The sequence below is a fragment of the Melanostigma gelatinosum genome (genome assembly GCF_949748355.1).
Source record: "Melanostigma gelatinosum genome assembly, chromosome: 20".
Classification (NCBI taxonomy): Eukaryota; Metazoa; Chordata; class Actinopteri; order Perciformes; family Zoarcidae; genus Melanostigma; species Melanostigma gelatinosum.
The window spans coordinates 8790424-8803615 of NC_136653.1; the positions used below are offsets into that span (position 1 = coordinate 8790424).

The following is a 13192-nucleotide window of genomic DNA, read 5'->3' on the forward strand; positions in this document are numbered from 1 at the left end:
ATATACAGAGCCTCCGGTGGTACAGTGGCCTGTGGCAGACACAATGCAAACACCATTCACACATTCCTCTTTCAGCCGAACGCTCTGCCAAAAAAAAGTAATTCGAGATCGCTGACACCACAGCGCACTTCTGTTCATTCTCTCACTGCGTGAGTATGTATGTTTTATTTCTTCTTCTTGTTTTTGTTTGTTCCCTGACCATGTTTGCAGTGCTGTCAGCGAGTCGAAAAAGCCAGTTGCTGTAAATACACGGCTGACAGAGAGCTACTCATTTTCAATTGGAGGCTGGGAGACAGAGGTTGGCTCAGCGGGGTGTCCTGATGACAGCGTGTCGCGGCCCGCCGGCCTCGGAGTCTCCCCGGCTGGATATCACACACTCGCCATTTTCATACACACCCAGAATATGGCCCCGCGTGGCATCAGCCCGCTTTAGGACGCGCACAGAGGGAGAGGGCCCGGCCTTTGGCTGCATTTCACGTCATAATGCTCGACGTGAGTTCCGGGGGCACAGGGAGTATGACGTAAGGAGATTAACCCGGTCACTCATACAAAGAGCATCAGGTTCACGCCAGACCGACTTATAACCGAAGGCTGAAGTGAACACCAATCAGACTGAGTGATGGAGCAGTTACGTACAGCATATGGAATTGTTTTCCAACATGCTCATAAAACGTGCACATACGTTAAATCCTTCCAATCAAACAAATGAAATGGTTCAGATTCAGATGTAGAATGAGGGATATTCATGTAGCTTTTGCTTTCATCTGGAGCAATCGAAGGAAACCGAAGAATTACCCCAGAGTCTGCATTACAGGGCAACCATAACTAAAGAGGTCAAAGGTCAACACTAACTGCTTTTGTTCTGAATAAATAAGGAACTCAATGATGTTTTTAAGTACTTTTAGGATTATATGCATTGTTTGATTATCCGACTATCAGGCAAAACAACTTCTTAGAGAGAATGAAACACATTTGAGGGGAGAGAGAGGCAGCTTGCATGTGTTGCCTCTGCTGTAACAATTTTAAAGGGGTACTGCAGCAATTAAGCTCAGTCTAAGCTGGCCTCATTTTTCGCAGAAACACTGGATCAAGTGCATGTTTAATTCATCACCCTCCTTGACTCCTATATCTCCAAAACAAGTGCTTTTAGTCAGATGACCACCAGCCCCCTGTTACACGGTGAACCACTTTAGCAGTCAAGCCGTGATATATGGGCGGTTTGTAAATTCTCCCCTTTTGACTTGGAATGGAACTTGGAAGTGCAGTCGAGCCGTACCGTCTGAGCAGCTGTCCTCGCTGCTGACGCTCAGCCTCTCTGCGTTGCCCTGGACATACTTGTTGTAGAGCTTGATCCTGAGCGCCCAGCTCAGGTCCGGCTGCCTCACCGTGTTCTTCAGTCGCCTCCTGGCATTGGCAAACCAGTTGGAGACCTGAGAGAAAGAGGGAAAAAGTAAGCAAATAGAAACATGTGTTATTGTTTGGACTCCACACACCTCCACGTCAAAAGAAAGCGTCTGCTCTCTGCCTGCCATCAGCCTCTCTCAGAGAGAGGCCGAGACAAGAAGCAGAGTCGGGTTGCAGAGCGGCTTTCTGGAGCAGCTTTAAGAAACATCCCAGACGCTCCGGAGAGACAACCCAGCATGCATCTTCTCTGTATCAACGGCATGTAGAAACATTTAACACCCCGCGAGCGCCAAGCGGCCAGCGAACGCAACGTTTCATTCACTAATGTTCCGACCGACATGCACGTCCCCCCCCCCCCCCCCCGTGCTTATTCTGGACTCGCACAGCCTCCCTCCATTAATAGGGTTTTTTTCCCAACACTGTCTTCAAGATGCAATAAAAGAGACACTCGAGCCGGCGCTCTTCCTTTCACTGGGAAGGGAGACTATTAGATGTTATACTAGAATAACTTTTCATGCTCAATAGACTTCAAGCAGTTTATGAAGGGGCTGAGACAGGGGCCTTATGCTAGAGTACTTATTTTTCTGATCCCCTCTTCCAGTATCGTGTTTCTCGTTAACTAAGACCATCCCACATCCCTTTTGTCTCGAGCCCAGCGCCGTGGCACTCCAGGGGGAAGGCGACATCTAGTCCATGTGGCTCGGCCGGAGGGGGAGGGCGAGGTGAGACGAGGCGAGGCAGGGGGGGACGGCCTCGCTAATGAGGAACTGGAGGAAGGATGGCTTTCAACGGGCTGAGAGGAGAAGAGAAAGGATGGCACGCCTGCTCAGATGACACCCAGAGAGATTTTAAAAAAAAAAGGGGGGGGGGGGGGGGGATGTGGCAGCCAAACCAGCTCTTTCACCCGTGTCCGCATCTGTACTGTGTGTACCGTAGAGGGAGACGGTCTGCCGCCACGCCGAGGGATTTCAACGGTGATGGAGAGATGGCACCGGCGCATGAGCACAAGAGACAATTTACGACGTTAAGATGGGGAAAAAATGGGCTGTTTTGCTCAAACATGACAGATTTAGTCGCTTCGAACACCTGGTGCCAGGTGGGTGTTTCCAGGGAAACATGCGTTTCTACATTACTGGCGGCGGTGGTTTGTTTGGACAAAACAGTGGAACAACTGGGTAGTTCTTAGGCGCCGCAGGCAAAGAAAAGAACGCCACATTTGGGCTGCAACTAACAATTATTTTGGAAAAATCCATTAAGAGACGATAAAATGTCAGAAAATAGTGGAAAAACACCCAGCACATGTTTGCAGAAGTCAAGGTGATGTCTTTAAATTGCTTGTTTTGTCCGAAACCAAAATATATTCCATAATTCATGACATTACATTTGCATATTAGCATCTTGTCATATTTGAGAAACAGACTGTTAAAACATATTCCAGGATAAATAACTTACATATCAATCGATTAGGACAACTTTTGGCAGTCAACTATCTGTCGAGCAACTTTGCAATAAGTCGACACATGTCGCAGCAAAACAAAGTGAATCGACAGAAAATCAAAGGTGGAATAAATATAACGTAAAAAGCAGAAGAAACGTCCAAATGTTCCCACAGAAGAAGAAGAACCTCCCTCATGCTGGAAAATGTGGTGAGAATTATTTACCTGTCTGTCATCACCCTCATCCACTGAACTTTGACACTGCTGCTGGTATTTGGGTGTCAGCTTAAACGTGTGTGTGTGTGTGTGTGTGTGTGTGTGTGTGTGTGTGTGTGTGTGTGTGTGTGTGTGTGTGTGTGTGTGTGTGTGTGTGTGTGTGTGTGTGTGTGTGTGTGTGTGTGTGTGTGTGTGTGTGTGTGTGTGTGCGTTCGCAGCACAGCATCCCGGTGTTCAATACAAAGAATTCCTCTGCACTCTGCTCGCCCTCACCAAAACAAACAGCTCCATCAGGCTCCCAAAATGAGAACCAGATTAAGCATCGTGGCCGGCGGCCCGAAAAAGCCGCCGCAGAGTTTCTGAGGGCCGTATCAGTGACCTTGTCAGCCAGATGATACTGTACATACACAGCTGGGAGCGCCAGACACAAAACACACTCATATCCACCGCTGGGTTCTCCTCTCAGTGGTCAGTTTTGTTAGTCACTTATGTCACGTTGCCCACTGTACTGTCGTATTATCAGTAGAGGGTGCAATAGCATATAAATAACCTGTGTTTATAACTACACCTACACTAGTGTTTCCCAACCTGCGGATCGGAGGTCAACAGGAGGCCTGAGGATGAATATGAGGATTTAGAGACAAACTAAAGATTTAAAAAGAAAAATACATCTCCGCTACACAAATTAAGTTTATGTTTCTAAATTTTCTTTTGAAATTCTGAATAGCTTTACCTGTTTCTGCCTCTAAAATTTACAACATAAGAAAATAAAATCACTTTTTGCGAGCAGCGAAGTAGAGGGCTCCTAAGCCAAAGACTGACTTACTCTACGCGACGCCAAATTTGATTTACAGTCACTTTGTCACATTTGAGTGAAACAAAAAAAGGACGAACGGAATTGCCAATTTGAAAGTGAGTAGAAATAACAGTGACGGCCACTGCTCGAGAGCTGAAACATAAACAGCTCAAGATGTGAAAACACTTTCTACTCACAGCCTCCTAATTGCGAATGTAAGTCAAAATCCACTTTTTTACACAGAAACTCAACCACAGAAATCAAATTTCACTTTTCCCCTCACTGATCCTATTCATGCCTGCGTGAGAGACACCTCGCTTTTTCTCTTTCCTCGTCACCTGAAGTGATAAAGACCAGAAAGCAGACTGACCTGGACCAGGGTCATTTGCGAGCCGAGGGCCAGCAGGATTTTCTCGGTCTTGGTGGGGTACGGGTTGTCTCTGTGCTTGTACAGCCACTGCTTGAGCGGCCGCGCCATGTCCTGCAGGGCTTGACGCTTGTGTCGCACTTTACCACCGCTGGGACGACCCCTGTGGAGGAACGGGTAGAATAATGTCAGCCAGGTTCCACAGTGAAGTAAAGCTGTTATATAAATGTATACATTAAATCTATACTCCATGTGGATATGAATTATGGGACACATTTTCGGGGTGTTTTTTTCATCTAAACCTGGACTGTTTGTTCTTTTCCGTCCAGCACATTTATTCTGTTTTACAAATTACAAATAAAAATGTATAATCTACCGATAAATGCAGGATTTAGTCTTTCTTTTGAGTTGTTTGAAATGTACCCATCCTGCATTCATCAGTAACATCATGCTGTTCATTAGAGCAGGATAACATGTTGGTAAACCGTCTCAATTTCAATTTCTCATCTTCACAAATTAAAGTAAGATCTGGTTTTAAAGCCATGGAAGAGAAACAGGATTATGTTGTTTATTATAGTGAACCAGACTATGTTGTGCAGCTGCAAGTGGAGCCCTGAGTGGACCGGCATGTTGTCTGAATAGTTAGTCAAGACACATAAAGTGAACACTCAATAGAGCTTGCAATTTGCTCACCCATAACACTGCAATTAAGCTGAGAGACGTTGGAATAAAAGAGAGAGAGAGAGAGAGAGAGAGAGAGAGAGAGAGAGAGAGAGAGAGAGAGAGAGAAACACGGCAACTTGCTGTTTAATTTGCATTGCATGTCCCACAAACCACCAACATTGTTGCAATGGAACAAACAAAAAACACTTTGCTCAGGTGCACATTTTTGCCAGATTAACATTTCACACCCGGGAGAAGCGGATCAAGAACAATGTAGCCGGGTCAGTCAGAGCAAAGCCATCACACAAGGGACTGATAAAAAAAACTACTTCTGGTTAACCTTTACAGAAAAGTGCTCTGACACATGTCCAGGGGATGCAATTTAAAAAAAGCATTACAGCAGGACAAAGGGAGATTAAAAATAAATGTATTCCAAAATCCCAAGTGAGAAACTCAGTGCCACTCACAGCTATTAGAAGTAGGCTACTGCAGAGATATTATACGAGATACAAACAACACAAAATATCATGAACTCACTATAAATGTCTTATTGAGGAACACAGACACCCTGTGAGTTCCTCAAGGAATATTAACATTAATCATTCAGTCTGCACCAGGCTGATGTTTTTTCCCCGATTCTGGGAAGGATTGGGTCTCACCTTAGCTCCAGGTTTTATGAACCTGTAGATGTCAGTATGGTGCCGCGCACCGCTTCTCCCTTTATCTCACCAAAAAGCTCCACTGACTGCAGATGTAACATATTTCAGTCTAACCTCAAGTCTGCCTGAGGTTCATGTTCTACAAATATTTTGCTTGTAATCTAGATCGGTATGAACATCCGAAAGGACATTTTACACCGTGTCCTGAACTTTGGTTTAAACACACGCACACACCTCGCTTTAATCGTTTAATGTTCTTCATTAGCGCTGATGCTTCCCTTGAGGCGACAACTAAATCCACCGACTCATAATATTCTTTGTTGTTGAATGTCACTCCTTTAGGAGGCTTCTGAGGGTCACAGCTATCTCTCTCTCTGGTATCCAATACACATGCAAACAATACATAACAAACAATAGAATGACTGTGTTTTCTTACAACTGCTCTCAGCCACATGAAGAGGAAACAAAAGTGAAATATATATATTTAAAAAACACACTTGGCCCTTATGTGATTGACTAGGCCACACAGAGAGCACATTTATTCATTGGAAACAGATGGAGACTTCTATAAAATACGCTACCGAACACGGCTGACCTACTTATTAATGTTAAGATTAGCTGTGAACATCAACACCTAAATGAGGACCAGATTTAGAAACGGTGAATATTAATTCCAGAGATCCATCAGATCCTGTTGCGTTAAAGCCACGTGCAAAAACAGTCAGACTGGAAAACTAAATTTGCCTTTCAGCGTTGAGATGTGAAGCATAAGGAGTCCAAGTTTAGACCGATAAAATACCTTCTTTGTGGGTATTTTATCCGCGCGTAAATCTCAGATTTGCGTGCGTAAATGCGCAATTCACTCACATCTGCATAAACTATTTTATCAATTCAAAATATAACTCATAATTATGTATTATAACTCAAAGAGGCTCATGCACATCTCCAATGTAATTCTACAGTAAATTCACCCTACAAGTCTGATCTTGACATGTCTTATCCTGTTTTCATGTTGCGCGCACGGTGGAGAGATAACGAGCTCTGATAACAAAACCTCTCATTGTCATGCACTCTCTCGGTGTGCTAACTCGTGCTGAGTGAAGAAACCGTGAAACAGAGGTATTCCTCATCGGTAAACCAGTTAATCCACGTGTTACTAAAAGACACACATCCGTTAAACGCAACAGAACGCTCCACATACCCGCTCCGCCTGTGTCTGATGGCCTGGTTGTCTCTGATAGTCTGGTTGCTGGAGAGGAGGTCTGGATGTTGCCCGTCGATGACTTCTAGATAATTTCTGCTGCTCATCTCCACCTCTTTCGCCTTCTCCTCAAACAGGACCTGGCTGCTCAGTTTGTTAAACACGATGGTGTTCATCTTTGGCCGGATATTCCTCCCGATTAGAAAATGTTGGAAAAAGGTTTAAAAAAAAAAAAAAAGTTTCTCCTCTGATTTGTCACAGCGTCCCAGTGTCTCTCCTGTGGAACAAGTGTGGAAATTTTACCAAAACAGTCTTAAAATAAATGAATCATACATATAAAATATCATTTGACACCTTCACTCTGGTGTGTGTGATTCTGTTTTCCTTCACTGTGTGCCGCCTGCAAATGCACTGAATGAACCAGCCTGCAGACTGTCTTGAGCTGAGGTGGACCGTGCGTAACTGCGCTGTTGTGATGCGTCATTATAAGGTCGCTCTTTGTAAACATTCGCATCTGCAATTCCAATTCATATCAAGGGATTTACGCGAAGACCAAGCATCCGTTAGTTATCGGCTTAAAAAAAATCAAGCAGCAAACAAACGAATAAAATGTCAAATGACAGTCAGTGCAGACAGCAGGTCCATTATAACTGTTATTGGTGAATACATTTCATTTTAATCGAGCGCAATGACAATAAAACCCTCATCACAAGAGTAACTATTCTCTTGCTCAGCTTCAAACTTGATTTTTCATACAAGATGTGACAGAATTCTGCTTCATACAGTTTCACTTGATTTTCAACTAACAACTAGGGTAAACGTATCATTTACTGCCGTAAATCTAGGCTCCAGGCTCGGTGGTTTAGGTTGTAAAAAATAGTTTTATGCGTTTCAGAATTCCAGTTCAAGCATCGTGAATATTTCTGCCCTGTCTCTTCTGCGCTGCGGTAGCAAGTCTCTACAAAAACCCCGGATGGTTTATTTTGGTTGGTGCTCTCCTTTAGTCAATGCCAAACAAACAAACCCCGCAAGTTCCACAAGTGTGACATTTTGTTTTTCTCTTCACTTTCAATTTGGAAATGCTCTCTGGGGCGGGCGGGGGAAGGGGGGGGGGGGGGGGTGAATATTGAATTTGTCACGGGGAAAGAGACGCGGTGCCATCAGCACCCCGTTGCCAAATATGTAGCGCAGAGAACCATGTAGTGATGAAATACACAAAAACATCATGCCGGCAGTGGGTTAAGAATTAATATTGTATATTATATTACGGCTTAAAGTAATTGAGACATGTTTCAGAATAAAGAGCAGTTTAAACTCAGCACTGTCCATTCAAAGTTGGATAAACTGTTTTATCCTTTTCTACATCCCTCATTCTAAACCTTAATAACCTGAGTACCATTTGAAAGCTAAGCCTATCGGTCCTAAAAAAAAACAACATCCATCAGTGTGTCAGTGTATCGCGGTCAGTTACCTGTCCCGGGCCCCTCCTGCGTCTCTCTGCCGTGTAGAACAATAATCCCGTTTCCAGTCTCCCATTCCCTGCTCACATGCTCCCGTCCTGAGATCCTGAGCTCAAACCACACGGACCGCCGTCTCCTCCTCCGCTTTATCCAGCGGCCCGCAACGCGCTGCCCGGGACTCTGAATATCTCACCCTGCTCATGTTTCCTAGCACGCGGCCCGAGCCTGCGAACATACTGTTGATGGTCTACGCCGGTTCCGGGGCCGGGGGCCAGCGGAGGGAAAGGGAGGGAGGGAGGCATCACGCTGCAACAAAAAAAAGAAAAAAAAGTGGGCTGTCGAAATCACCGACTCCACGGTGGAGTGTGATAATGTTACTTTTCTTGAAACAAATGTATTTCAGCTGAGATGGGAGAACACATCTCCTCACAGAGCTAATGCTGGCTCCAGGGATTACTAGGGTATTTTCTGTTTCCTGTCTTGGAAGCACTATATCTAATGAGGAACCTTTCAAGTTAGTAAACTAACTAACGGCTTTATTACCAGTTCATAAAATATGAATTTATGTTTCATAGATCAGTTATAAGCCAATAAAGATACACGTGCATTTATGAAATTGTCACCCAAAGTTCCAATTAAGTCCAGTGCATCTGGTTGACTTAATTTGCGTTACTTTGTAATCCTGCAGAACCCGCCTTAGTGTTTTATGGTGCAGAATTTGCAAAATAAATTCAATACGAAAACCTATATTGATGTGCAGTGAATTTAGCTTTTGGGGCCTCTCGGGGTCCCGCTTGGTAATCCAGCCGTAGCGTCCAACTATTCAATCTTTTGTCTAAGAAATTTGACATCGAAGTCAATTAAAATCTTCTTGCCACATTTGCAGAATTTGTGACTTTGCCTTCAGAGGAAAGAAAGTCGCTTGGACTTTTCTTTTCTTTTTTTTTACAGCTCCTGGCATGGATATAGTTAAACCTATCACCAACCGTCTGCTGCAGGATACTCTACACCTGTTTTTGGATGCTAAAGAAAGTATCTTCCCTTCACTGCAACATCACACCACCTAAATGGCGCCATGTCAAATGTTTTAGATTTATTCTTACCGTATTCGTTTTTCGAACACCTTAGAAGTAACTTTCTTTGTGTTCCATACCTGAATACAGCTGCCCATCTTCTTTTTTGCAGAACATCTTCTCCTTGGAGCTGCCTGAAGCTGAAGTCAACATCAGTGCTTTCTGCTGCAACAATAATTATTCCATCAGATTCAAACCGAACACAATCCAAGCTGTTTTTAGTAACATTTAGAATGAAGAGAGAGAAAAAGAAAATTCTTACTGTATATAGCCATGCCACTGCTGGTTACTCCACCCTCTCATTGACTTCCATGATAAAAGCTGTCACATTATGGGTTCATGAGTCACACAGCGTCTGAGGTCCTCAGCTGTGTGTTCCCTTGGGGTTTATCCAAGGTAGTGATTCGAAGGACGTGACTAAGCAGTAAGAGCCATATGAAGGGTTAGGGATCTGTGTAATTATTGTTTATTTGTGCTTATTTTCATTTAACGGGGGAAGTTCACTTTTACTAACGGCTTGTGCAAACATGCTATGAATGACCCAGTCATGCAATCACTTTAATTAAGGTCGGGGAGGGTTTATTTGCTCAGGTTATACACAATATGTATGTTTTCTGTCTGGCCTGAAGTGAACCCCTGTTACCTGCCGTCTCTAGGGATGGGAACATATGGACTTGTAACGGGCTTCTCTTTTGTGTTATTCCACTTTCTCCACAGCCTCTGCTTTGGCTCACTAAATCTACATTTGAGACTCCTGCCTGTTGACCATTGTGGGCGTACAAAACGATCCAACAGGTAGGAAGCACGACATCATTAATCATGATGTGCTGCTTCACAGGGGTCCGTGGCAGGAGCTCTGCAGGCGTTCCCCAGTGCGCCGCCCTGTTTCATCTCAAGCTGGAGTTTCACGAATTTCACCGGCATCTGCTTTCTTTGTCCTGTGATCTTTGTCGTTCTGCTGGTCACTTGGGTTTGACCAATAATTGCACCAAATACCAATATTTGAAGTCTGGAGTTGCAGACAGCTGAGACAGTGCAGATATTGGCAATTCATGTGCTCAAGCGATACAGGAGCTTAAAAATAATTCATACATAACTTTTACAGAAGGAACTCTGGGATATGTCACGCATGTAAATACACAAAATGAGACCGCCATTAGAGCCTATCCATACAAAAATCATTTGCAGTCTTATTCATGGTTCAAGGGCCACCCCACAAGTTTTACACATCAAAATCAGTTGACTCGACGTAAAGAGAAACTACACTTCAGCCTGCGAAAACAGTAATTTGATGCCGTCTGTGGCTTTGGAGGAGATTGGCTAATTCTGAGAACGTAACCTTGATGATGTATTAGTGATGTCATCAGGGTTATCTCAGCCTGGGCTTGGGAAGACTTCGAACTGGGGGTGTGGAGTAAGAAATTTCCTAAACTTTGTAAAAGTGTTATCAGTGGAGTATCCCTTTAATAAAGGCCCAAATCTCCAATATCACCATATGCTGATTAATATTAGATATGTTACGCTCTGTATCCCAACATCTGGAGCTTTGTTTCCATACAATGCCGGGAAGGAAACCTCAGTTTAACGTCACCCTACCTCCTCCATCCAAGACGATTTCATTTAAATGCACTACGTCAGTGTATTGTTGAGAAGACGTTGCTCTGTTCTTGCATCTAATCTCTGTATATGTTTTTTGTAGCCTACATGCTCAGTCTTGTATTGTTTTATATCACATCTCCTGGAGTTCATTTGTATGAGGGTTTGGTCTGGCCTGGGGCGGTTGTCGTTAAAGTTGTATTTCCATGCACTCATAACATTTGTTTTCTCCTTAAACTTCCAATTTAACTCTGATCCCTTTTTTACAGAAAACACACCACTAACGGAGAAAATCAAATGTCTCTGCTTTTGAATAAATAAGATATTGTGGTGAGGAGGCAGCATAAGATCAGCAGCCTTTAAATGGAAGACTTGTGTGTCTTTTTTGAGGACAGTGCATGTAAAATTGAAAAGCAGACATTCATTATACATCATGGATCCAGCAGGCAACACCCTGTTTTTGCCCCGGGGTACTTCATCATTCAATGTGTATTGTTAAAGGATCTGGCTATGAAAGGTGGCCATTACGTGAATTCAGCATTAGCTCAATGTCAACACCTTACGCCATTACAATCTGAATTATTTTCTAAAACCTCAGTCTCTGCACCCGTAATCTGCCCCTCATTTAAGATGATGTTTACACTCCAGACTTGGACTTCATTTCGCCATGTAAACTAAATTGGAATTACGCACCGTAGTGAGCGGACTACTTGTAAAGCACAGACATATTTGTTCAATCGTTTGCCAGCTTTGGTGTAAAATGTGACTGAGGAGAAAATTTGCAGGTTGTTTAAAATGACCCAATTACTGTTTTCAGGGGGTGTGTTAAGCATTTAGGACACTAATCAGCCAGTTGAAACGTGTGCCGTCTGTCCATGTCTACTGAAAGTAATCAAGAGTCAAAACCAAGTGCCATTAGAAGTCACTGGAATTGCTCCTTGAAATTACAGTGGGGAATAATTGCAACTTGGAACACCAATACTCTTCTAACCCTCCTATCCTCTGTTGTCTCCCTAAATATGGCTTTCCAAGAATACACGAATGGCTACTAGGTAGGCACACAGTACTTCAGAGGGAGGAGGTGCCAGTTCAGTTTCCAGTGTACATGAAGGTGATGGATACATCTGTCAGAGAACATGCCTTCATTGTGGACCGGACCCTCTGATTTTCTTGCACTGGCGATCCAAGTTGAAGTAAGTCAGACAAAGCGTGCGTTTTGTGCGTCTAAGCCTTGCCAGAACTACTCACTCATGTTAGAATAACAAAGAGTGTGAAAACTTCACTGAAACGTTTCAGTTATTTCGAGTGTCATCGCCTCTATAATTCTGGTCGTGCTATCTTTGGTTGTTGAGTGTCCAGGTACTTTTGTTTTTGTGAGCAGGCAGTTGCAAAGCTCTGAAGTATTTGGGAGTGCTTGGGCGAAGCAAGACATCAGTGAGCTAGACTGGAACGGGATATTATTTATGCATTGCACAGTGGGAAAGGACATTTATCAATGTCAGAGTTAAAGCAGGACTTTGGAGACATTGGAGTTCAGAAAGAGAACGCCACAAAAAAGAGGATACAACTCCACACCAATGCAGGAAAATGCATTTTGAACATTTTCCCAATCGACCACTTTTACAAATATTCCTCTTAAATTCGTGAAGAAACTGAAGTCGGCAGCGCGTACCACAGTTTTGTACTTTGCGCTCATGCCTCAAAGCAGGCAATCAGCTGCAGATTAAAATAGGATGTTCTATAATGCCTTGCTGATGATTTGTTGATTTGGTGCTATTCCCCCCAGTTGCATGTCTTCCCCTCAGGTCCAGAGTTGTGATAGCTTGATGAAAAGACTGTGATGAAAACTCTAGAATAATATAATTTTTGGTGGGGTGCCATGCGGAGCTCTCAGGTTGGTTCAGGATCCAGCAAGGGAAACCTGGCCGGGCGTATGGTTCACAGCTGTGCGGCCGGGAGCGTGTGCCAACTCATCACTGTCTGCTGTGTGAGGAACTTGGCATTTTTTAGCATCTTTACTAGACAAAATCCTTTGTCTGCAGATGAATATAACTGCCTGTCAGTGTGCTCTCCTTTCCAGTTTGATGTAACTGCAAGAAGGAAAGGTCCAGAAAGGCTGCAGGTGATACAAAGCCTTCCGTGAACACAACGCTGAAAAGTACTGTGAACAGCATCACATGTGACGTTACAAAGAAGGTTGCATAGTGAGAAAGACAGTAAATCAGCATACAAATATAAATGCAAACATGTTTAAAAAAAGAAAGAAAACGATGCAGTTACGTTTTGAGGCCAATCAGTGTGATTCTATTAAAGCTAGAGTC

General features: G+C 43.6%; 1 protein-coding gene across 1 annotated transcript in view; it reads right to left on the reverse strand.

Annotated features, from left to right (window-relative positions):
• LOC306793849 (outer dynein arm-docking complex subunit 2-like) overlaps positions 1-13192 on the reverse strand; it is a 58374-nt gene that overhangs the window by 16448 nt on the left and 28734 nt on the right. The window contains 4 exon segments of the mRNA XM_079291641.1: positions 1277-1430; positions 4223-4382; positions 6743-6957; positions 6960-7019. Coding sequence (XP_079147767.1) covers positions 1277-1430; positions 4223-4382; positions 6743-6957; positions 6960-7019 — 589 coding nt within the window.